This window comes from Nipponia nippon, unplaced genomic scaffold, assembly GCF_047370975.1.
Source record: "Nipponia nippon isolate SJK-2023a ecotype South Korea unplaced genomic scaffold, ASM4737097v1 scaffold_31, whole genome shotgun sequence".
Lineage (NCBI taxonomy): Eukaryota > Metazoa > Chordata > Aves > Pelecaniformes > Threskiornithidae > Nipponia > Nipponia nippon.
This window is the reverse complement of record NW_028262349.1, coordinates 4186646-4211916: the sequence shown is the minus strand read 5'-3', so window position 1 is coordinate 4211916 and position 25271 is coordinate 4186646. Positions and strand designations below refer to the sequence as shown.

At 50.0% G+C, this 25271-nt stretch overlaps 1 protein-coding gene across 5 annotated transcripts; it reads right to left on the bottom strand.

Annotated features, from left to right (window-relative positions):
• Positions 1-52: 52 nt before the first annotated feature.
• On the bottom strand, positions 53-24631 carry ACSBG2 (acyl-CoA synthetase bubblegum family member 2). Of its 5 annotated transcripts, XM_087768909.1 has the most exons (22): positions 24248-24631; positions 24112-24164; positions 22783-23080; positions 22415-22599; positions 22109-22332; positions 21689-21792; positions 21448-21582; positions 20552-20802; positions 13272-13401; positions 10697-10776; positions 9870-10111; positions 8766-8854; positions 8039-8159; positions 7504-7584; positions 6854-7003; positions 6486-6662; positions 5701-5882; positions 5182-5415; positions 4249-4466; positions 3192-3331; positions 1995-2241; positions 53-1612 (listed from the first exon to the last, which is right to left on the bottom strand). In XM_087768909.1, exons 9-22 carry the CDS (start codon positions 13394-13396, stop codon positions 1497-1499), a joined length of 2202 nt encoding a protein of 733 aa, XP_087625035.1. In that variant the 5' UTR covers positions 13397-13401; positions 20552-20802; positions 21448-21582; positions 21689-21792; positions 22109-22332; positions 22415-22599; positions 22783-23080; positions 24112-24164; positions 24248-24631; the 3' UTR covers positions 53-1496. The 5 variants fall into 5 exon arrangements, with proteins under 5 accessions (XP_087625035.1, XP_087625038.1, XP_087625037.1 ...); XM_087768912.1 differs by lacking the exons at positions 20552-20802; positions 21448-21582; positions 21689-21792; ... (3 more) ...; positions 24112-24164; positions 24248-24631 and adding exons at positions 16041-16163; positions 17964-18033; XM_087768911.1 differs by lacking the exons at positions 20552-20802; positions 21448-21582; positions 21689-21792; ... (3 more) ...; positions 24112-24164; positions 24248-24631 and adding exons at positions 16041-16160; positions 17964-18026.
• Between the last annotated feature and the right edge of the window lie 640 nt (positions 24632-25271).

Genomic DNA, 25271 nt, shown 5'->3' with positions numbered 1-25271 from the left:
TTGGACCCTGGCCTCAACCTTACCTTGCAGAAATCACTGGAGTGCGGAGACGCAAGCGGCAGAGTTTATTTATTCGGCATTGCCCTGAACAGCGGAGACACCTCATATTCGTACAGCCAAGCACGCGCCTTCGCACAAGAGCAGCGGCGCTGATAGCGCGCTGCCCCCCTTCCGTACAGCTGCTGCAGGCACCCGGGCGAGTGGGATTGCACCAAGTTTTAGGTTAAACCCCCGCCTAAGGTGCCCGGGTCCAGGCACTGCGAATGCCCCCCACCAGCAGGCTTTGGTACAAGGCCGTGCTGTAGAACAGAGCCGCGGGGAGCTGGGGCCGGGGCTCGCTGGAGCCGTTTGCGGTGTTCGGCAGCGTGGAGGTGCCTCTCGCCCTCTCCTGGGGCCCCTCCCTTGGCCACGGGCACCCGAATCCAGCTCCACTTGCATCCAGGTAACGATTCCTAGTTTGAAACGAGCCCTTTGACAAGCGATCCTTCATTCGCTGTCGGGATGAGCGTCCCTCCAGGCACTGGGCAGACTGGAACAAGCCTTGCAGAACCCTTCAGAAGAGACGTTCAGGAGCTTTCCCCCAGCTCCGGGGCCGGCTCCCCCCATCCTGCCTTCAGTGAATTTGGCGTACAGGGCCTCCACAGCTGCTGCAGTGGGTGCCCGCGGCCCTTTGAGCGACTGGAGCCCCGACCCCGTCTCCTCTCTCTGAGCGCAGGGACAAAGCCTCAGCCCGGCCCGGAGTTCCACCCCAGAACAGCGTTTCTGTGATTGTAAGACTACAGCCAGATTTCACACCCGTTTTTATACAGCCTTATAAATAATCCCTTGCGTAAAACGCTTCACAGAACACAGGCCATGTACACTACTTCAACACCACAATTTATGGCTTCATTATAACTCAAGAAAATAAAACAGACTCAAAATATTGCACAGACAAACCCAGCAAACGCCGAGGCAGCGTGTGAGTCACACAGCGTTCCTCACCTTGGAGAGGAGACAGTTTGCAGGTAGAGAGATGTAAAATGATTCGGATGTCATCAGCATGCAGTTAAACGTGCATCGGGGGGAGAGAAGGGCACCGCTATAAAAAGAAATCGGCCTTGCTCCCTCAGCAGGAAAATTGCAGTTCCCGATTGTTTTACATTCAGCGCAGGAAAAGAAAACTTTGGTTAAAACGTGACGTGTAACATGGATTGAAGGTAAACATTGTACTGCCCTCGCAGAAGGGGAAAGACAAAAAACAGCGAAATAGCAGAGACGTTCAGGAATGTCTCAGCATTAGAGCACAGACACAGGCAAACACTGGGCACGAACACGCTCACCACACGGCAGTACGCGGGCCAAAACGCGCACAGTTACGCGATGCAGAAGGGCTGCGTGGTGACCCAGCCTCATTTATTTCAGCAGAGCCCAGGGGACCCTTCCTGCGGCGCCCGGCTGGCGGCCGGGGAATCGGCCTCCAGGCTCGCTTCAGTCCACGGCCCAAAGCCTGGGCGCTACGGCCGAAGCGCCGTCTCGGTTGTGGTAGGTGTATCCGCATCCGCGTAAAACTGAGCGATTTGCTCTTTGTACTTCTGGGCCACCACCGGTCTCTTCAGCTTCATCGTCGGGCCTGCGGGACAAATACAGCACAAGGTTTTAATGGTGACGGTACCGTTTGGAGACGTAGCTCAATATGTGAGTGAAGCAAGCCTGGAGGAAGACTGAACAGACATTGACCTCTACATTTCTCTTTATGATTATTAAAATCTCCCTTCCTTCCCCTGTGAATAGAAACCGGAGAACCATCCTGCAGCAGACAAGACAGAACCAAGGGTAAGCGCTGCTCAGCTCCGTTCTGCCGGGCGGGAGTGGGAATTCATCCCGCCCTCCCCAGAACTCTGACAGGGAAAAGCCACGGCGAGGAAGGGCGCGGGCAGCTCCGGTTGCGCTGTCCGTTCGCCACCCAAGGACGGGGTGAGGGGGTGACCCCAAGCGCCCCGCCCGCCACTCACCAAGCTCTCCACCGAAGAGAGAGAAGTCCTTCTCCAGAAGGACCCACTTCTGGACTTTCTGAGCATTCGAGACAGCTCCCTCGTTGACTGCCGCAATTCCCTTCTGGATAGCCGCGTAGACAGCCTTGTCCTTGCTGCTGATGATCTCGGAGACTTTCGTAGCCTTGCTGCCCAGTTTCTGGCAGTACTCAATAGCTTCTGGAGTGAGATCGTCTCCCGGCTCGCCAGTTTCTACATCTACGTTGCACTGCAAGACAAGTCAGAACAGGGAACTTTACAGCGGTAGCCACTCAGTTCCCTTCGTACTAAAACGCCTCACAGCCACGGGAAGCTGCCTGCCTCCTTCCCCACCCTGGTACTAATTGGCCAATTAATCAACCACTGCAATCTTCATATGCTTGATGCAAACCACCACTGCTTCAAATAAAAGCTCGTTGAGGCAAAACGCAGATGAAACCCCTTCAGCTCTCCGCGTGCTCAACAGCCACGTCGATACCAAGGAGCAAGCTGGGTACAGAGCCCATCTTCCAAATTCCTCTCGCGCTATCCCACGTCGATCCCTTTTTTCTGGACCACAGCTTTACTTCCCTGCACGCCGCAGGAGCGCAGCAGTCTGTTGGACGTCAACACGTGCGGCACCCGACCAAGACAAGCGCACGACCACCACCTCCAGGGCCTGGCTCGGTGTCTCGCACAGGGGCGAGGAGGTTGGCCGCCGGTCTCGCTAACGAGCAATTAGCACTGTCCTGAAAAACCGCCAGCCTGCAGGGTCGCTAGGCAGAAGCCAGCACAGGCCACCCCAGATGCGTCACTGTGGAGTTTAAAGCCAGTGTCTTAAATCACTGACAGCTCGTTACTGCCCAGACTGCTCCGGGAGACACTGAAATAGGGGTAAGAAGAGCAGAAGGGTTTCTTTTTTCAGTCTTTTAGGTCTTTTACTTCTGTTTCTTTCTGCTTTCTTGCCCTACCCGGTACAGAGAGAAACAGCTGCCCTGAGCAAGAGAACCTGATCGCCTGATCAAGTGGCAACGCTCATTTTTCTGTACAGTTACAACTGCTGTTTGCAACTCAGCTACAAGTCATGCTCCATGATGCCTCCTGTCTCTAGAAGACACTGTAAAAATGTGTAACGATATCTTCCTCGCTGGAATTAAACGTTTAGCAACACAGGTGGATTCCCATCCTGGTTTCCCTTACCTTCAGCGTTAGAAGCATAGCAAGGAATTTTGCTTTGTCTCCAACCAACATTGCATTGCTGATGATGGGGACAGCATCTTTTACAGCATCCTCGATCGGAACGGGAGGAATGTTCTCACCTCCTGCAGTAATGATGAGCTCTGGAAAACAGCCAAATCTCGATTAATGCTTAGTTTTTCCCCCTTCCTTCACAATCTGAAATGACTTCATAGCTCCTTTGTGTCTACCAGATCAAATAGTGAGTCTGTGCCCCCGCACCTGGGGAAGGCAGCAAACCAGACGGACTCCAGTCGGGCTAGGAGAGACGAGCCGGGGGCGTGCACACAACCAGCATTGCAAAAGCTGCTCCGATGCTGCAGAGAGGTTTGCAGTTTGGGAATGCGGGGTGTGGCGTGCGAGCACCTCGGTACCCTGCCACGGTCACCCGAGACTCTAAGGCACATAAGCTGGTTCCCGAGCTGTTCAGAAACTTTTAAGTAAAAAATTTGCTGAGGCAAAGCGGAGTTTTTGAAGTTAGGCGGTGCGATACAGAGCAGAGGGGGGCCTGCCCTTCTTGGCTGTCTTCTACAGATTTCTTAAGGCAGCCCCTTTGCGTGACCATTTCTCTCTCTGATGTCTTAAGTCTTGCATGAAATTGGATTTGTTTGGGGTTGGCCAAAGCGCTGTCCCAAGAACTGCATTGCTGCGAGCCATTTTCACAACAGTGTCAAGCTACTGTTTTCTCAGAGGCTACCTAGCAAAGCTAGCTGAAGCTGGAGGGACCTGGACAGGTCTGGCACCGTAAAAGAAGCAACAAAGCATTAACTACTGCTTCTGAGATCAGAGGATTTCTTCCTTGCTTTGTAAACACACAGTGGTTTCAGAGGTCATCCCTCTCCGCCCATCACCCACCAGGTCACAGGCTCAGTGGCAGGACACGCTGCGGCCATACTCACATTAAAAACCTCAGAAGAGTTATTTAAATATTCTTCTGTGCAAGCCACAACCACGTAACTGGCAGGGTCTGAACACATAGGACCGCGTAACCTCAAGACAACAGAGTGAGGGGATGCATTACCTTTAATTCTGCCAGTGATGTAGAGGAATCCATCTTTATCGTGCTTGCCAAGGTCCCCCGAATGCAGCCAGCCATCTTCATCAATTGCCTCTTTGGTTTTTTCTTCCATGTTCAAATAGCCCATGAAGATGTGCCTTCCTGAGAAGCAGATCTCCCCGTTGCCATCTCCATCTGGCTTGTGAATCAGTGTCCGGCAGCCCGTGATTTCCTTTCCACAGCTTAGAGAGAGCACAAACACAAACCCGTGGCGCTTTTTTTTTTTTTTTTTTTCTAAATTCAATAGCTGAGCAGCAGAGTAAGATTATAGCAGCACCCTCTCAAGCTAAAGTGTTTGAACAAAGCCAGGCAGCTTTTTGTTACAACTGCTTCAGCAAGGAACTTCTAAACTTAAAAGGCATCTGCTTATGTAAGGGGATGCACAGAAGCAGCTGTTATTGCAGGGAGATCAGTGCTCACACACCTGGTGTTTTCCACTCATTGTTCTCAAACACCTGAGCTTTGAATTAGAAGATTTATGTCCTTGGCAGCAAACTTTTACTGATGGTGGTATTTACTCTGCAGACCAAACCCCTGGGAACTGAACAAGCCGTTCAAAGCAACGGCACACTCTTACTGCATTTATTCATTTGACATTAAAGTGAACTGCAGGCTAGAGTTAGTAATTCTTCCTTCTTCCCATCAATCCCTCGCTTGGTCCTCAGTTTCTAGAGAATCCAGATCCAGTTACATTTAAGTAATGCTGCTGTTGCCCTTGGCAGATCTCTTCATCTGCGAGATGCGGCCAAAGGAACTGGCTCCCTAGCGACTTTTTACTGGCCACAAGGCTCTGGGGATGAGCTGCAGCAGGCGAGATGGAGATGCCAGATGCAGGAGAAACCTTAAAGCAACTCCTCCTCCCAGCCAGCAGCGCTCTACTCGCAGAAAGAGCTTTACCTGGTCAGCTTGAACGCGTGAGGTAGAGAGACTGTGTGAGGCCCAGAGCTCTCGCTCATGCCGTACAGCTCAAACACAGGAATGTTCAGACTTAAAAAAAATTCCAGCGTCTCTCTGGTAATGGGAGCAGCGCCCGTGTAGCACTTTGTGCACCGGTCCAGCCCAATGGCCTTCCGCACTTTCTTGTACACCAAGTGCCTGGCTAAGCGGAAGTTCATCGGGACTTCAGAATACCTGGAGGAGAAAAATGGTTACAAGAGCTCAGTCGTCAAATAGAACTTCTCCCCTTCCTCCTTTCATCCTCCTCCTATTTTAGTTTGAATAAAATAAAAATATTTTACTGAATAGTAAAAAAAAATTATTTCCCCCTCCAGCCCTTGCTGCTCACCCTCTGGTCCAAGCGCTACCTTTGGCTTTTACTGGCCACAAGCCTGGCCTTTTACATGGGATGTAATTCCTGATCGGATAGTAAAGTTCTCCTGATATTTGTAACGTCCCTTAAGCGTAGTTCACCATTACCCATTCATCCACTTCAGGTTTGTCTGCAACCCGACTCCCTTGGCCCACGCCGCCACTTTTCTTCTGAACGCTGACGATTTTGCGCCGATGGATTTCATTTTTTCTTCCATTTTTTCCCAGACACGAGGAACTCCCAGGAAAGCCGTTGGCCTCACTTCCCGCAGGGTGTCTACCAAGGTGCCCTGAGCAAAGCAGAATTTAATACAGCTTTCAGGAGTGCTTCACTGCAGCCTTCAGCTCAGCACTGGTCACTAGCCGAAGCTTAGGACTCTGCCACCGATTTTGAGGAATTGCTCATTTTCAACTGCAGTGCCACCGAGAGAAAGCATTCAAATGCCACAGTGGTTTTGAGAAGACAGCAAGGGTCGATGCTTTCAGTGCCAGCGCTGACACAGCACCGAGGGAAGAAACGTTCTCTTCTCAGGACACAGATTTAATGGGGGTGGCATTTTGCAATGTGGACAGAGCAAACACAAAGCCGTTGCTCAACCAAGCCGTCAGGGTGGAGGACTGGTGTCAGGTGAGACACCAAGAAGCTCCTAGTTGTGAAGTGCGTGGTCAGCTCATCCGAGCTTGCAATACAGAGTCAAAAGGCAAAGGTCAGAGTGGCTGTATTTGTCAAACCAACAGATCCTTAAACAGGAGCAATCACTCACTACACAAATAAACTGAGCTAGCACAGCTTTCAGAACCACGAGATAAGTCAGCGACGTTCATTTCAAAGCACCCACCTCAGCTACAAGCAGGTGGATGGGTTTACGATTTTTATTCTCTTATGTTTTTACCTTCAATGCATCTGGTTGAGCAAAGAAAACTTGCACACCGAATGTCATTGCCGACCAAATATCTGACATCTGTGCAGCAATATGACTGAGGGGCAGATAGCTGACCACCAGTTCCTGCTTTTCTTTAGCATCTGTCAGCATAATGAAACGCCCCGCCGCCGATGCCGTCCACGTCAGCTGTAACAAGAACCCACATTAGTATGAGGTGACAGCTCTTCGAGCAGGCACAACACCGAACACGCAGCTCACAAAACAAGTCTATGACTTCCCCTGATCTTAACATCAGGCACGTTTTTCAGCTGATCTCTGCCCTCCCTCGGTACCCACCTAAGGCCACAGAACGGGCGTTTATCCAAAAGGATACTTACGTTGTCGTGACTGAGCATTACTCCCTTCGGCTGTCCAGTTGTCCCCGAGGTATATATTAGTGTACAGCACTGGTTAGGCTTCTGCGACTCAATGATTTGTCGGAGCTGAGTATCTGGAACATCTTTGCCAAGGTCCATGAACTCGCTCCACTGTATATGTAAGAGAGGAGCTCAGTCACTTTGTAGGCTATCGTTCACACGTGAAATTAAACCCTTTGCTACGCATGAAGAGAAGGAAACAGTTTCCTACATCCAAACCTCTGGCAGAATCTGGAAGAGGCTGTACATAAGCACTGTCAGCCCCACAATGTTTTCTGGCTGCCACAAGAGGCATGGCGAGAGGCAGAAAAGGAGACGGACCCACCCCGAGGAAGCTTATAGCTCTGCAGCAACCCTGATATTCACTGGGAGTGCTGAGCTGGAGTAACTGTGGGACCCGAGGCTGCCTTGCAGAGGGCAATACGCTAAAACCCTCCCTTGCAACATGGATTATTGAGGTTTGCACAACAGTAGACATCTGCTTCAGTGAGGCAAGTGATCCCTCACTAAAACCAATGTAAGCTCACATGACAGTCCCGTGGAAGATTGCTTGCAAGCCATCAGCTAAACACAGCCAGTATTTACAAGCCATGAAGATGCCCAGTACTTACAGAGTACAGATTTGGTCTCTTCTCTTTTAGCTCTTCCCCATACTGGATAATAGCTTTCAGATGAGGTAGTTTATCCTGAATCTGTGTTAAGAAGGGAGATTTGTTTAGAAGGAGCAAATCCTGCCTGTCCCTTTTAAGCCTAAGTAACCCACCACTTAACAGGCTACTGCTACTTGCCATTTTAAAGTAACACTAAGAGAATCTCATCTCTGTTACTGAAAGAGAACCGGGAAGCCTCACTAGAGACAGTAATCATTTTGACTGGGATGTTGCAGACAACCTAGGGGATGCTCCATTGTTCGTTTTGGCTTCTCATATTTGAAGCTCGAGGCTTTGCTAAGCTGTGGAGCCACCATTCAGCCTCTCACAAGATTTAGCACTAGTGGCTCCTCATCTGGCTTGAACAGGGAGCCCACCAAGTAGGCTGAAATCAGTTCACCTCTGCTTTCAGATCCAGCATTTCCCTCAGGTTATCACCCTCCCGCATCTGTCAATAAGACGCTGTAGCCCCCAGCCATTTAAAAAGTATACTTACTTCTAAGATTTTCTGCAGCTGTTTATGGTTTTCCACAACCAGAACGTTAGCACTACAGTTCTCTGCTACATAATGACAGGCCTCAGGAGAGTTTGTAGTGTAGATACCGACAGCAAATCCACTACAAAAGAAAAGCAAAAAAAAAAAAACCAAAACAGAAAAACAGAACACAGAATTAGAGAATAAGTGGAGTTGCTGGCAAATTTCAGACCATTTCAAACTTTACAGAGGAAAAATTTTAGGAAGAATATCCCATGAAACACCAACAAAGAGTGGAGGGCTTAATTCCAAGAGCAAAGGCTCTGTTCTGGGGCATGGGAAATGGCAGAATGGTGTAAGGAACCAAAACGTCTCAGGTGGAAGAAGGCCATCAAAATCCAGCGCTGTGATTCTCTGGCATTTCCCATCATATTTTTAATGACAGTGTAAGTAAGCATGCTTTTGGATTAACCTACTGTTCATCTTATTTTGAGAGAAGCACCTGGCTAAAAAAAAAAAATTAATTTTTGTCTCATTAATTCATAATGAAGTAAAGAGAGAGTTTAGATTATAGCTATCTTCATTAAATTCAAATATAAGCAGCTGGTTTTGTTCTGCTTCTTTGTGGTTTGTTTTGTTGTGTTTGGGTTTTTTTTTTAATCAAAACCTGCTTCTCACATGAATACTGAAATTGCTATCTGAGTGCTAAAGCAAAATGCACATTGAGAGACACACCACTCATTCTTACCCTGCAAGGATAGCTCCAATGTCAGCAATAAACCACTCTGCGGAATTAAATCCCAAGATGCACACTCCATGGAAACGCTCTAGTCCCAGCTGTAAGCAAGAGAGGAGATTACAGCAATCTTGTTTTTCCTTTGAAGAATGCTTAGAGTTAATTTACAGATCTCTGCTGCGAGCATAACGTCAAGGGAAAAGTTCACGCTATTATACACAGTAATTCACACTGAAAAACTTCCTAAGACCTAACACAGAACCAGTTAAATTTCACATCAGACACTGTCCCACCACTTTATCAGCAGGCAAGAAAAAAAGGATTTGCTTAGGTCTGCACTCAGTAGGACTACCTCACTGACACTAACGGTATTATAAACCTGCAACCCAGGCAGTTATTGGTTCCCTTTAGGACAGGAATGAGGAGGTAAGAGGTTAAGTTAGACCACACCTACTGAGACATTTAGTCCAGGTTAGATACGTCAGATATCGATAATGACAAGAGCAACAGGTTGCAATGGCAGTCAGAGGCACTTTGCTATGAAATTCCAGCTGTTGAAGTCCCAGCCTTTAAATCTCCTTCAGCCATTCTCTGGTTTTGTTCCAGATTGGAATTATGGAGACTGGAAGATCCCATCGTAGCAGTAAAAACAGAGCGGCCTTAACTTCAAGAAATAGGACTTCATAATGTAACAGTAAGTGCATGTAATGTTGGTTTCTCTCTCTGAGTGTCTTAACTCCCAACAGTACAGGCAAAAGGCTCAGCCACTTTGGACATTTAAGTGATTCAGAAGCATCCCTTCAAGTTTTTTCTTAGAAAGACTAAAATTTACATGCCTCATGAGGGGTGTTGTCGAGGTTTGACATATACCTCAAACACCTCTCTTTAAATGTTTCCTTACATACTTTTTCTTACTTGAATGTGGAAGCAACTTGCAAGAAATTCAAACAAAAACCCTGCGGTAATTACTGAGCCGTTCACGGCATGTTCAGGTATTTCCCTGTCACTTTAAGACTCACTCAGCAAATTTCCATGTTTAAGATATAGTTGACCACAGCCATTTCAGCAGTTAAACAGACTCAACTGAAGGAGGAGCAGAATTCATCAAAAGCTTACCTTCAGAAAGCTTTTTGCTGCTTTCCAGCACTCGTCATAGTACATTTTGTATGTTAGTTTTATCCACTGGCCACCCTTCTTGGATGCAAGGGCGTAATAATCACCATATTTACTAGCAGCTTCCTGGAAAAGGTCGTGAACGGTCTTCGGTGCCTCACTGCCTATGCCCTCTTCGTCCATCCTCAGTCTGACCTCTCCATCTCGTTGTGTTGTCCACACGCTGGAGGTAGGAGGGGAAGAGGCTGGTTTGAAAGAAAAGTGTTCAGCATCTTATATTTAGAAATTGCCTGCTGCCATAACAGAAATATAAATACAAGTATCAAACATATGAAAGCAAATGCTAGTATACCCCCTCCCGCCCCCCTTTTTTGACCTTTTATTCTTGGCCAGTTTGCCATACAACTCCCAGTATTTTAGACCAGGACAAACAGATGAAGCCTCTAAAGCACTTTCAAAATTTTGTTAAACATTTCCCCTCTGCATCCCCCTCTAACCTGCTTTGCTGCTCTAAAGCTCTTGTGCTGGTAAGGTGGCAGCTTCCTGCAACAATCACATACACGGTGCTTTTTTTCTTTTAGGTTTTTTTTTTTTTTAAGGAGGACTGACAGTTGCACATTATTGCCTGGTAGATAAACATTAGGCGGAGACACTACCTATTTTACTCCTTGAAGCACATCTGTGCTTTAAAGTCAAAGTTCAAGAGGCTTCTGGACAAACCATCCTGCAATTTGAGGTGGTTCTTCCATTGTTACGGTTTGATAAATTCCTCTCTCATTTCAATAATAATTTTATGCACACCACAGTAACTAAAAATTCTTTCCACTTACCTTTGAAGCCAAGCGTGTCTGCCTGACATCCCTCTGTCTTAATATCTTCAACTGCCTCAGTGTTGTGGATCTCAACAGTTCTGCAAGGCAAAAGCAATCAGTCCTGGGTAGGCTGAAGAACACCTCAGGCACTCTTGCTCCATCACTTAATTATATTAGACCTTGGATGTCAAACAAAGATTAGTGGTTCCCGATGTTCTGCAGATGATTTTATTAATTTTACTAGCCCGCATGGCTACGGCAACGAAACAGGTCGCTCCCAGAGTGTGCAAGCTTTGCCCGCACTGCTTTTAAACGCATGTATGTTGTCCTAACTGTAGCTATCATTTCAGATAAGCTGCAGAAGAATCCATAACACGTCATCCAGAAAACAGTGATAATTTAATACCACAGGTCTGCTCTAGGTGCCTGAAACAAAGAGTCTACAGTGGTGAGGAGGAGGAGGGCAGGAAGGGGGACACGGGTCTGGTGCTCATCTCCTGCCTGCCATGTGCGAGCCTAAGGAAGGGGAGGCCCCAGCGGCGGAGCAGCAACCCCCCCGCCAGTCACCCTGCGAGGAAACGCGCAGAGCTTTCCTGCGGAAGGCTGGGCCAGCCGAAGAGCGGGAAATTGATTTAACAGGAAATCTTGTTCTTAGGTATTCCCAGTAAAGTCAGTGCATCGGGCTCCCACCAGATGTTTGTGAAGAAACACAAACAGGCCCATCCCCGTCTGCTTCAGCCACGCTCCTCACCAGGGGCCAGCAAAAAGTTGCCCCTTTTATTTTCATCCTTGCAAGATCTGGTGAGGTGCCACCTGCCTGCATCTGTAGAACAGTGTTCTTCCTCCGTCCCTTTCCAAGACAGACTTTCTCACAGCCATAAGTGACAAGGATAAGGAATAATCAAGTCGCACGTCCCACTTCAGACCACAGGTTGGAAACCAGACCCCCTGAGATTCGGTATTTGAGCCCCTGTGCTCTGCTCCCTGGAAGGGCACCCCACCCTCCTCCAACCCACAGGCAGATGACGCTTGTTCCCCTACCCTGGGCAGTACCCTGCCTGTACCATCACCATAGCACTAAGGTCCAAGGTTCAGTCGACCCAGGATTATATTCCAGAGAACCAAAGCTCCCATCTTGCCTTGCCGAAGAGCCCTCCCGGGGCCCTTCGCTCCAGGCCATCACGAAGGTGTTTCTTTCTTCATGCCAGCGCTAGGTGTTTACTCTTCCCCATGGCAATGTTTGGTGCAAGGTTTCTCTCTAGCACTGACCCCCAGGTCTTCTAGAAGGGCTGCAGGCCCCTGACATCACAACGGCCCCAGCCCTCCGCAGGGGCAGCTCCGGGGCAAAAAGAAGCCCCGATACCTCTGCCTGTCGCCATCGGACCACGCCGGCAGACAGGCAGGAGCTCCTCTGGTCCCATGCAACCTCCTCGGCCTCATCCCAGCAGGGTTCCCGCCGAGCCCCACGTTGTCTTCCCTTTCTACTAGACCAGAGAGCAGACAAGTCAGCACAAGGCACTGTGGGAATTTCAGCGTAAGGGGTCAATCGCTTCCCTCTGCTTTATGTTTTCTCTGCATTTCTAGGGGAGAGTCAGCTCTTATTGCTTCGGGCAGATGCGAGGGTTTAAGGCACAGAGAAGATTTGACATTGCTACTCCCATTACTGTCCAAAAGCAGAACTGCTTCTCCTAACTGATCTGCAAGCCAGAAACCAGAGGGAAGTAAATATTTTTTTTTTCTTTATTTCCCACAAAGGGATTACAAGATGTTCCCTACTACGTGTTTCCTCCTCATTATTCAGAACATTTTTCAGCACAAATTAATCCTCAGTTGCAACAGATCTGCACCATTTCTCCACTAGCTTTTATGATCAAAGCATGCAAGCGACCCAGTAATATAAGCAAAAAAGCCCCAGCTATTTCCCTTACAGTGAATCACGTCATCTTTTTCTCCCCCTTACTACACATTGTTCAAATGCAGCCTGAAAAAAATGAGGTAAAGAGTTTTTTGTCAGCCATATCCCATTACCCTGTGGTGACATACAGACCTTCAGCTTCCCGTCTGCTCTCTAGTAAGAGGCTCCTTAGATTTACAGGCAGACTAACAGGAGTTGGATAAAAATCAGCATAGGTACCGCACACAAACTATCCCTTACAGAGGCACACCTCTCTGTTTACAGTACAGCAACACTTCACAAACAATGTAGTACTTGCTGGGTGTTCTAAGTGTTTGGTCAGGGCCCTCCCAATTTCATAGAATTAACAATCACGTGAAGTTCCTTTGTAAGAGGGGATCTTTCTGACTATGCAGAATATATTCTGCCATTCCCGTGCTTTAAGTTTACGTTAAACGCACGCTACTTCAAGCTCTGTACTCTGTGTGGTAGCTATGCACAGCAAATTTAATTCTGTTCCTCCTCTTTTGAGAGGGTGAGATGGTAGATTCAGCTTTTGGATTTTGGAAGTTGTAACAACTGCTTGAAATTTCTTCAAAAAAAAAAAATCTTAATTAATCTAAGTAAGCACGATAGAATACACACTCTATCCTACGTACACAGGTCACCACAGAAAATAAAATCTTAAATTACACAAACCTCGTTGAAGAGTTGAGCAGTACATCATCCAGTGACACCTCACGGTTCCCTTGAAGATCCGAATTAAAATAAGCCGTGGGGACCGGTTCCGCAAGTGCCATACGTGCGTCTGACTCACACAGCATTGTCCCTGTAAAAACAGGTCTTAAAAATTAAAATGCAATCAAACGCTACAGTAAAATCAGCTTCTGCTGATGTAGCTATCTGACCGAGGCAATCCCAAAGCAGGCATGACTCGAGACTCCTGTATTTGCATGGAATACGGTAAATCCTAACAGCGGACGCAGTGCGCTCCGCACCGCGCTCGGTTCATTCGAAAAACCTGATCAGCGGTAGATGATACATCCATTCCCTCATCCAAAAATGAGCGTGACAATTACAGCTTTGAAAGAACACCGCGAGCCTAACAATTTAAATTTTACATTCCCTTTGTCCCAAATATTCCCACTCGGCTCTCAGACCCCCCACCCCCCCAAAACCCAGCACCGCCGGGCTCCGGGCCCAGCCTTACAACGCATCGCCTCCGCCTTTGTGCAGCCTCTCCTCCCGCAGCCGCTCCAGACCAGCGCCAAGGACGACGACGTGTAATATCTTTTATTTTTAAACTAGCGCCCAGGAGGCAGATCTGGAGCATCTTATGTCATGTGGTGCCTGCCTCGCAATTGGAAGCGGCTCGTCACCCCACACCGCCGCCTCTTAAGGAAGCTCTGGCTCCGCGCCTGCCCACCAGCCTCGGGCACGCCAGGGCTTTGGGGTCCCCCCTGGGGGACACGGCCCCAGGACACCCCGGGGATTTAACCTGTTCGCGTAAAAATCGGCGCTTTTGCAGCTGCTGTGTTTTCCGCGGCTCCTACGCTGCTCTCAGCACTTTGTCGTTAGGGGATTTCAGCACCTAAATGAAGAGTCTAACACTGAGAGCAGTCTTGGGTTTATTTAAGTATATTTACTATACTTAAGTTTATTTAAGGCTTACATTTGTCAAAAGAGTTTGATGCTTATGACTTGACAGGCTGAGCTTTGTTTCAAGGAATTTCTAACTGATTGGAGATGAATCTCATTATCCTTGATCTTTTTAAAAAGTGGATTTTAGCTTGCTATTTTGTACCTGCCTTAGACAGACGCGATTTAAAGCAGGCAACGTGAAGAGCGTGTTTGTCTGAATGACGACAGACAGGAGCAAAAGGAAAGAGCCCTTTTATCTAACGAATCCGACACAGCCGAGCGGCAGCCTTCTGCCCCTGATGGGTGGGGAAAGCCGTGCCCAGCCACAATTCACAGCAGGCAGACCTGCCTCCAGCCCAGGAAAGCACGTCCCCCCCTTCCGCTTCCTCGTCTACGCAAGGACACGTTGCTGCTCACACCACGCTCTGCCACAGCCTACAATCCACAATGCAAAAATATTTTAATTCACAAGCAGCTGAGAAAAGGATGTCTCCAGAAGTCCCATCTCTGAAGCTCTGAGATAATCAGCAGACGTCGCCCAACGCCCCATTCTAGGCTAAAACACCAGAGTGGTTTATTCTGGGTTTTTTGGGTTTTGTTTTTTTTTTTTTTTAATAAGACAGCTGTGAAAAAAAGGGCATTTTCTCTGCAGAGCAGCCCTGTGCTAGGAGCAGCCACCCAGACCTGTGAAACCTGGGTTTAGTTCCCTCCCCAGCCTGGAGGAGCTCAAACCCACATCCAGAAGAGCACGCCGGTTACCAGACTGCGTGGTGCCTGCTGGAGGTGTCACCGCCGCCTCTCTTGCTCAAGGAGAGACCCAGGCACGAGGCGAGGAGGAACGTACCGTAGAAGCTGTCATCAGGCCTGACCCCCTTTCGCAATACCGTACCCACATTCCTTCCCAGCGCCCCACACCAAGGGGTTTAAGGCTCCCCTGTGTCCCTGAAGGAGGCTTTTCTCTCTGCACTAACTACAGCCTTTCTCCTGCCGTCTGCTCTTGAATGCAGCCAGAAAGTTTCAAGGGAAAGGGTGGAGGTGTCCTCACGCCAGCTATCTCGCACCACAGCCTGGCGAGCTCGTGGGAGGCAGAGGTTGGTTGGAAACACGTTGGGCAAAGAAAGGCAGAAGCCTCATCTCCCAGACAAGCGTTTCAGCTGGTAGGCTGCGGGTTTGTGCCTCACCCCCAGTCACTCAGGAGGAAAAAGCATTTCACAGCGGAGACTGTAACTGCATGCTGCCCTCGCTGCGCTGCGCATGTGCTCTTCACCGAGACCCCTGCATGGGGTAAAACCCTGGCAGCAGGGTCTCTTGCTGATGGGCGTTTGGTTCCCAAGTGTGGGCACACCAGGTACGGCACAAAGATCAAGGACACGAGGCTGCACAAGCTGAAAGTGCAAGGAGACGCAGCAGGACATCACTGTCACATCCAGTGGGATGGGTTCTGCAAGGAGAATCTAGATGTCAATGCCACACGGCCCTTGGCACCTGGAGAGCAACAGCACCTCCCTGCACATGCAGCAGCAGAGCTTTTGGGGTCCCCAAGGCACGCTTGCACCACGGACCAGAAAGCTGAAGTGCAGCCTGGTTATACAAGCTTCCTTGTGAACACAGGTCATAGGAATCCCAAGTCAGTCATGGATTTTACATAATAAACTCAGGTTAGAAACAAAAATGTGGCAATATATATACTCTGGCTAGCTCTGCTGAGCACTGCAGCTGGCCCCGTCCTTCCCTGTAGCTCAGTTCCAAGCAAAGCTATGCTACACAAGCCACTGGAAAACCCACACGCGCTCACCAGAGCCCGGCTTAACGCTCACGGTAGCTCACCGGGGGTGAACGGGATCACGAACGATCCTCTCCTGCCCCACGCCGTTTCCAGGGGAGTTAACACACTGCGATGCACCACAGAAGTTCAGGAACGCGAAGAACACACACCCAAACAAAAACCTGCTGAAAGAAACCTCCCTTTTAATTAAGCCTGTGTGACAATTTAAGCCATTGAAATACAAAGCATCTTCTGCTTTGAGGGAGTGCTGTTCCCTAGAAGAAGTGGAAGTTCGTGAACGATTTCATTGAAACCGCTGCGGAGCCTCACTGACAAAACAGAAGTTTGACTACGTGAAAACTCGTGACACTCAACGGGACAGGCGTGAAGGTTTCATTTATACTAGGCTCTGAACAGGCCTTTACTTAAAACACACACAGAGCTTCAAAAACATCAGTTCCAATTTCAATTACTGCATGTGTTCATCAGCCACCTCGGCCTTTTCCAGCACGGCCCGCTTCGCTCCCTGTTGCTGATTTCTTTTCTTTTTACTGGTAAATCCACCACCTCTGATCCGGTCCAATTTGCACTGCGCAGATCAGCTTTAGGAGACTGCCACATTATCTTGCTGCCTTTCCACATTTCCACCAAAACTGAAACTTGGCCTCTTTCTTCCTTTGTTTTCTTTAAAGATTTATTAAGTGAGGAAACAGAAGCCAAGCAACCCACTCTTCCTCTTTTAGATAAATTCCATTTTGAAAAGGGCAGCGATAAAAAACTTCCTAAGCACTAAAGGTTTTCTCCTGGGCTGCACCACTGACCACAGGTCAGCGAACGGCTGTGCTGGGAAATTATGCGATGCCCTCCTGGTGCAGGAGCAGAGAGAACATGAGGAAAAATAACCCAAACCCCTCTAAGGATGATACCGAAGATCTTAAACGAACGACAGGACTGCAGGCAGATACTCGACCCCGCCGCAGCGCCGTCAGAGCTGCGCTTCGGCTGAGCACAGCTGCCCACAGACCATCGCTTCGTCAGCTGGAGAAGGGCACCGGCGTGGGCCGGCACCAGAGGCTTCAGCACCGTGCAGCTCCTCAGCCACGCAGGCCACCGCGGTAACTCCTTATTCTAAATTTTACACCGTTTGCTGGGGAATTCACCTAAAATATCCCGGTGTCCCGGAGGAGCGGTGTGACTCACAGGAGGCTGTTGTAAGTTCCTCTTTCTTACACAGCTGTTCGCCTTACCGAGCCATCTGTGCCCGTTTGCCCGCGGGTGGGAAATCCCCCCAGGCAGAGGGCACGGGGATGAGTTTTCGGAGACGCACCACCCGTGTTTCTGCCAGCTTCCACGCCACCCGAGGCCTTCTCTCCACTTGAAGCCCAGCCAAGCTCGGAGCGGTACCGGAGCATCCCAAGCCACCTCACGGTATCTCACCGGGGTGGGACCGGTGGCAGCGGCCCGCGGGGAAGGGACGGGCCTTCGCCTCGGCCCACTCGTGCAGCCTCGGCCCACGGCGCTGCTCCCCTGACACCCAGGCGGGCCCCCAACGCACCGTGGGTTTATTTAACCAAAAACCTCCAAGTATTTTGGCCCCGTGGGCCAGGCCGCCCCACTCGTGACAGGGGCGTCGAGAGAACTCGGCGGAAAGGTTAATTCCAGCGCGGAACCCCCGAGACGGGCGGGCTCGGCACCCGTGCCAGCCTCCCGCTCGGGACACCCAGAGGCTCCCGGGGCCACGGCGTGGGCACGGCCAGACCGGGCCCGCGGAGCCGCGACCCCCGCGAAGCCCCCCCCCCCGCCGCCGCCCCCCTCCCCTGGGCGGGCCCGTCACGACTCGCGTGGGCGCCGGCGCGTTTCCCGCCCTGCCTTTCCCGCGCCGCGATGAACACCGCCCCCGCCACGCGCAGCCGACCGCGAGGGGAAGGCGGGAACGGCGCGCGTGGGACGCCGCCGCCGCCCCCCGCGCGCGCACGCGCCGTTACCTCAGGAGCCGGCGGGCGCGCGGCGAACCCCCCACGCGGCGCTACAGCAGCTGCCGCGCGCCGCCACGCGGGGCCCTTTAGAGCGCTCGTAGCGAGGGGCGGGGCCACCGCCCAGAAAGGGCGGGTCCCTCCCCCTCCGCCCCGCCCCTTCCCCCCCTCGAAAGACCCCGCGCCGCCGCCCCATTGGGCGAGGCGGCCGTCGGAAGGCGGCGAGGCCCCGCCCACCTCCCTTCCCGCGGCGGCGGAGGTCACCCGCGGTCGTTGCCCCGCCGCCGGGCCGCCTCTGGAGGCGCGACCGCCGCCGAGCATCGGTTATCGGCTCCGGGCCGAGCACCGCGGCCCCTCCGGGCAGCCCTCGGCTCCCGCAGGCCGAAGGCAGGACGGGCTGAGCCAGCGAGGCGGTGGGAGAGGCGTGAATCGCCTCACGGTCACCCCGCAACCGGTTTCTGCGCCTCAGAAATCGATAAGCCGCTGCAAGCGTGAGGCGTTTCTGCCTGTGGCGCGCTGCTGGGCGGCCTTATCTGCCCAGCAAGGAGAAATAAAAGCGAGAGGAAGAGAAACGGTGCACTGCTGGTTTCTGTTCAGCACAAGCGAAGGAAAGGGGCTGGATCTGCGCCGAGCAGCATCGCGGGCACCAGCGTCGGGCGGTTCTGGCTGTGGAGGCAGCGGGAACCTCGTTACCAGGCCTGGGGCAGAAGCTCCACCATCTCCTGCCCTCCCTGGGTCTTGCTTATTGAAACTGAAGTCCCATGGCACATTTTTTAATTTATTTTTTTTAAAGGTTATGGTCAGGTAGATCATCGAACTGTCCTCAGTTGTTTCTAGCTGATAAAAGTTGCGGAAAAGCCAGAATTTTGTTTATCCTGTTAGCAGAACAGCTGTATCCGTCAGATGACTTTTGCGACCGAGAATTTCCAAACGTTTTTTTCCTGCAAATTCTTCTCTCCCTCCCCCCCCAGATACTCCCCACTCACACGGGGTGGGGAGGGTATGGTTCACGCCATTTAGTTGATGAGCAAACCTAAGGAATATGTCATGAGAGAAGCTCCTGCCAGAAGGCTGGGGCCGCAGCTGGAGCAGCGGCATTTCCAGAGGACAGAACAACACTGAGGATATTGCAGCTGCAAAACAGCAACAGCACAGAGAGAGGGTGACTGCTGTCTTGTATCAGGAGCAGCGTGGCCAGCAGGAGCAGGGCCGGGATCGTCCCCCTGTGCTGGGCACTGGGGAGGCCGCCCCTCGAATCCTGTGCTCAGGCTGGGCCCCTCACCCCAAGAAGGACACGGAGGGGCTGGAGCGTGGCCAGAGCAGGGCAGCGAGGCTGGGGCAGGGGCTGGAGCCCAAGGCTGGGGAGGAGCGGCTGGGGGAGCTGGGGGGGCTCAGCCTGGAGAAGAGGAGGCTGAGGGGAGCCCTCATCGCTCTCTGCAACGGCCTGAAAGGAGGCTGGAGCCGGGGGTGTCAGTCTCTTCTCCCCAGGAGCAAGCAATGGGACGAGAGGGAACGGCCTCAAGCTGCGCTAGGGCAGGGTTAGGTTGGATACTGGGAAAAACTTCTTCCCCGAAAGGGCTGTCAGGCCCTGGCCCAGGCTGCCCAGGGCAGGGGCTGAGTCCCCATCCCTGGGGGGATTTAAACGCCAGGGAGATGTGGTGCTTAGGGACACAGTTTAGTGGTGGGCTTGGCAGTGCTGGGTTAGCGGTTGGACTTGATGATCCTAAAGGTCTTTTCCAACCTAAACAATTCTGTGATTCTAAGTCAGCCCCAGGAGCCCTGCACCGTGCTGTCTGCAGGTCCAGGCACCCAAGAGTTCTTGCTTTGTCAGCTGTTTGCTATCTCAGTCTGAGCCTTCCCTTGCAGCTTCACTGCACTCCTCTCCCTGCCCCAGCTATCTCATCTGCTCCTCTCTGCAGCCTGCCCAAATCCATTGCCAATCTACGGCTCTGCTTTGATTCAGATGGCAAATTTATTCTGAAGACCAAGGATACAGATGGCATCCGGAAAGTCGGGGAGATCTGTAAACTTAGCAGACCGCTAACCCTCTTACTCCAGTCATGCCTTGGTCGTTAGCCAGTACCTGCTGTGCTGACGAGGGGCATGTAATTCTCAGCGAACCAAGAAAAGATTCAGTGACACAGCCCAAAGGTTAACTGAAGTGGCAGGAGTAACCAGTTCTATTTTTAGTGATGCCCTGAGCCAACAAATTACCTAGGGCAAGCTGCTTTTTTGTGCTCCCGGTGTCCTTGTCTATCAAACTGAGGTTGCATCACTACCAAGGTAGCTGCCACGGCGTTTGCAAAACTCCCATCGGTTCCGGGACCAAAGGACCGCGTTACTGGTGAAGGACCAGACAAGAGCAAAGATAAGCGCAGATGGTCCTCAGGCAGCTCTGCCACGGGGAGGAGAGGGACCGTTCTCACTGCCTGCAGGGGATCAGCTTATACCTTGGCGTAACTACAAGAACGCTTATTATTGATTGGTGATAGCACAGCCCAGCCCTTTATAAACAAACATGGAGTTAAGCTTGAACTAGCAAATGCCCCAGAGTGACTGCACTCTTTGTCAAGTATCGCCTTTGCTGGCTCTATACTTACTAGCAATTAACTCGAGCGGAGTCCCAGGGTTCTCACTTTCCGAGGCACCAAGAACAGAGTGGCCCAAGAAGCTCCAGGAACTATTAACGCGGTACAGAATCGCTCCTCTGGGGTTAATTTTAGCAATGGCTGGCTAGGCCAGGAAGGACTGGAAAGTCTTTGCAGGTATCAGTTGTTCCAGTCACTGGCTCATGACGGATCTTACTGAACTTTCATGCCATGAAAATTGCAACCAGCATAAGTTATGTATACTGGCGGGGGGGGGGGGGGAGAAAAAAAAGCATTAAATACATGTCTTAGTCCTGCATTTGTTGGCTACAGGGAGGAGAGAAGTAAAGAAAAGTATAATAATATCTGCTCTCTGCATAGACATTTTCAGTCTCTGGGACTTCAAAGGGAATAAAGGCCAGTTTCTCATCTGATGCCAATCAGCATAGCTCTGCAGAAGAAGTCGTGCCCTGTGGCGTGCGTCCTGCCAAGATCAACATCTAAAGCAAACCTGTGTATTTTACAGTGAAGGAGCAGAGAAGCGAGCATAGTGCCTTGGTGTTTGGCTCTGTAAAGCAGACCTAACAAATGAAATGCGTTGTCTAAATGATCAGCCCACATTAGAGTGTTAATATAGATTATCCAAATAAAATAAATTGTCAAAGACTAGTATAAAGTTATAATTGTGGTTTGAGACAGGTTTGAAGAACCGTCATATCTGCTGCCCTTAGAAAAGGCAGGTCACGAAGTGTGAGAGCTGGGGAAGAGTTCTTGGCTACAGAGTCTGCCTGTGGAGCTTCCAGAAGATACCAGGCAAATGTGGAGCATTCAAGAAACACTAAAACACCTTCCCCTTTGAAGATGCCTTTCCATTAGAGTCACTCTTAGCAATCAAAGGTTGACATTACCTTTAAATCGTGTTTGTGACACGAGATCGTGGGAGAGGGGGAGGTGGCTGCAGGTTAAACGGCCTCGAGCTCTGTTGATGAGACAGGCTTGACCTCGAAGGGGGGACCAAAAACTCCACAGAACCCATTTTGTTCCTGTTGGTAAATTTTATGGTGAGGACACCCAGATATTGCAGGGAGTTGAAAATGCAGATACATTGCATGATTTCGATCCATTTAATGGTCTGCTTGGATCACTTACAGTAGGACAGCAGCATCTTGGTTGTCTGTGCCTGGGACATTACGGCTTGTCGACTGCTGCAATATGGCACCTTTTCCTGAGTGTAGCCACACTCCTGGAGGTATCTGAAAGACGTGTGGACGTGGCACTTAGGGACGGGGTTTAGTGGTGGACTTGGTAGTGTTAGGTTAACGGTTGGACTCTATGATCTTAAGGGTCTTTTCCAACCTAAACGATTCTATGATTCCTTCATGTTTCTATCCTGCCTGGACATTTGCAGGTATTTAACATGCTGCGGCAGAAGACTAAGGTGGAGGAAGATGCCATCGAGGACAGAGGCGTCCCTCACAAGACAAGAGCAGTAGGATAAGTGCCTTGACAAGACCCAGGATAAATGCAGATTGGGGCCGTGGTACTTCAGGCTTGTGCGTGTCAAATCACCTGACTGTGGTTAGAAATGCTGATGTACAGCCAGCACGCTCCTTCCTGACAGGGGTTAGTTTGTTGGTGAGGCGCAGGCTGGCTGCTGCCGAGAGCCGCGTTCTTCATCTTGGCCACAAACTTCCTGTGACCTACAGAACATCACTCCGCTTTCTGGTGAGACAGAAGAAATTCCATTTGCAAGTTCTTTCCTATCTCAAGCAAAGAATCATCTCTTTATACAGCTGTGAACACAGAGAGAGAGTGGAAATAAGTTTCTTCTTCAGCTTCATCATTCCCCGTATGGAGCAAGTCATATCTGCCTACCTAAATGACCCAAGACAGTTTACACAACTTTTCACGTTTGTCCCCCTTCCCAACCAGCCCTGGCATTGGATCCGTAAGCTATTCTGGGCTAGCATTCCTCCGACAACGCTCACCAGTTTCCAACTCCAGAGTCACTGGGAGCAAATGACTCAACCCGAGAAGTAGTTGCACCTCAGGACGTTGACCTGAAAGATAACAGCCGGGGGGGGGCAATACACTAGTTTAGAAATTTCCACATGAAGCGCAACAAGAGGAGAACGAACGCTCTGAGAAAATATGCTGGTAAACACGCAGTCACGAGGAACAAAGGGAGACAGAAGAGTCTGTTTATAGCATAGTCATTTCTAAACTTAAACAGGTTATGTTACCTTTCCCACCAAGGACTTGCAGCATCTCTCTGGTCATGTCAAAGGGTCTACAGCAAATAGGTGTAGGTGCCTCTGGAAAAAAAAAAAACAAACAAAAAAAAACAAAAAAAACAAACCACAAAACCCCCCAAAACCTCCACACAATAAAAAAAAGACACACGCATGCTAAAATCCCATACCAAATTAAGTTCTAGATTCATATCCGACGCTCAGCTGTCACAAATCAACATAGCTTCACCAACGCCAAGGAGTCTGCGCCAGAACACGCCTGCGGATAACTGACCTCTGCTGCCTCAGCCTGTAACAACATGACTCTTCTGCGGTTTTGTTCTCATCAATAAAACTGGAGCAAGGAGTATTTGCCCTGTCTGTCGTAGGCACAAACACCTTTTTATTTTTTTAATACTCATTAAAACCTGCACGCTAGTGGATTTTGAAACAACGCAGTATAGGCAAAGGCTGTCCGTTGTTTTACACAACATGCAAAGTGTAATATGTGGCATACACATTTGTAAAGCGTGAAAGGCAGTGGAGAATTAGAATTTCTAGCCTCTGTATTAATTTAGTTTGATGCTAGATATCACCTCTCTTCGGAGGCATTGCCTATATCCTCTGACCATTAAAGCTAAAACCAAATTGCAATGCTATTTATGCCCACAGGTAATTCCACTTTTGAGAAGAGTTTGATGGAAAGCCATTTGCTCCAAAATGAGATGCATACAGAAGTTACACGTAGAAGAGTTGTTTCCAGCACCTCAGAAAAAAAACCAATTGCATCTCCAGAATTTCAATAAACGAAAGAATTATATCTTTTCTCTTGCTGCTGTAGGATGAGAACAGCGGGCTCGCTTCCACGTTCCCAAGCCAAGGGACTTTGTTGCAACGGTGTCACAATGTTTACCAGGCAGATCTAGCCCAAAGCAGAACAAGGCTGTTCACTGTCTGTCCTCCCCATTTAAACTGTGTTGTAACCAGGAAAGGGATGAATGTGTAACCAAAGTAAGAGATAGCAACACGGAAACAGGCTCGATCACTTGATTACGCCGAGCCCAGATACCGTTGCGTTCGCGGTGAGACAATACGAGCAGGGAAGTTGCTGATGATGGTTGACTGTAGCTGGCGTGCGGTGCAAGACCTATGCACCTGCAATTCAGTCTGAAATGTTAATAATCCACAGGGCTACTTAATATTTTTCTGTGGTTTTTAAACATAAACTCATCATAGTAAAAAAGTGACAGAACTTTAAAGTGCTCACAGTCATGAGCATGTTGAACTTCCCCATAGGAACAAGCTGAACCTTTCTGTTTAATATTCGGGTTCCAAACTTACCTAAGACTTCAACTTTTCATTCCAGTTCAGGATGGAAGAAGTGACCTGAAACACTGAAAACATTCACAAGGCAGGCGGATAGAAAGTGGCTGTCCTCCCCCAGTCTGGTTTGCAGAGTAATTCCCCCCCAACTTACCTGGCCAGCGTGGGAGTTACACTATATCCAGCCGTGTGGTCGTCGCCCTATTGCTCGTCGGTCCCACAGGACAGCAAGCTATGCCCATACAGGACACAACTCCCAACAGTGATTTTTTTTTTTTAGAAGAAAATTCTCCCTCATCCGATGGCTCGTTGAAACAGTTCTTGCCTTTCATTGCCCCCCCTTTACCTTGGCTGCTGCCGTTCACAGTGCCACAGCTCAGACTCGCTTCTCTGCTGGTCGAGGCTACGAAGCCAGGCTTTGCATGGAGGTGGCCAAAGCACACGTCCCTTTCTCTTGGCATTGCTGGGCAGATGATGGCTTTTGGCAGAGAGCTGGAATGGAAAGGTGAGGACAAACACGGCCTGTCCCTCACAACCTTAAAGACTCGGCTACACCTCCCTTAAATACAGCTGAAGCTGTTTGCTGCGATCCTTCTCCTGGCAGGCCGCTGGGACAGAAACCCAGCAGCTCTTCCCACCTACCTGAGTGCAGAGTCAGGCATCTTAAACAGCAGATCACACTGCTGGCAGGTCCAGCAGATGAGGAGCAAAGTTCTCATCCCAAGCCGCATCTGCTGATTGTCAGCCCCGTTGATTTGCTGATGCATAAATGTTTGCTAAATCATTGCAGGCAAAAGCAGCTGATACAGCTTAAATCACGTAAATAGCTTGTCTAAATTAGGGTGGCTGATTTTGCCTGGTAGTAATTTCAGTGATCATTTCTCAGCTTCACTGCTGGTAACATTCACCTCCAAAATGCACGAGAAGGTGGTGCGAAATTAGGGCAGTAATCTTTTCACCAGCATATCCGTACCTGGGAGCAAACGGCCTTAGTGTAAACCACAGAAAGAGGTGGTTTGACTGGTTTTGCGTGGCTGCAGACTGGGCAGTGGTCACACATGCTGCTCTGCCAGGAGAGATGTGGGGAAAATAACCCTACCTCTTAGGAGGCAACAAACTGATGAAGGTGTAACATCTTCAACCAGAAGTTGCCTGTTGCTAATATTAACTAGAAAAAA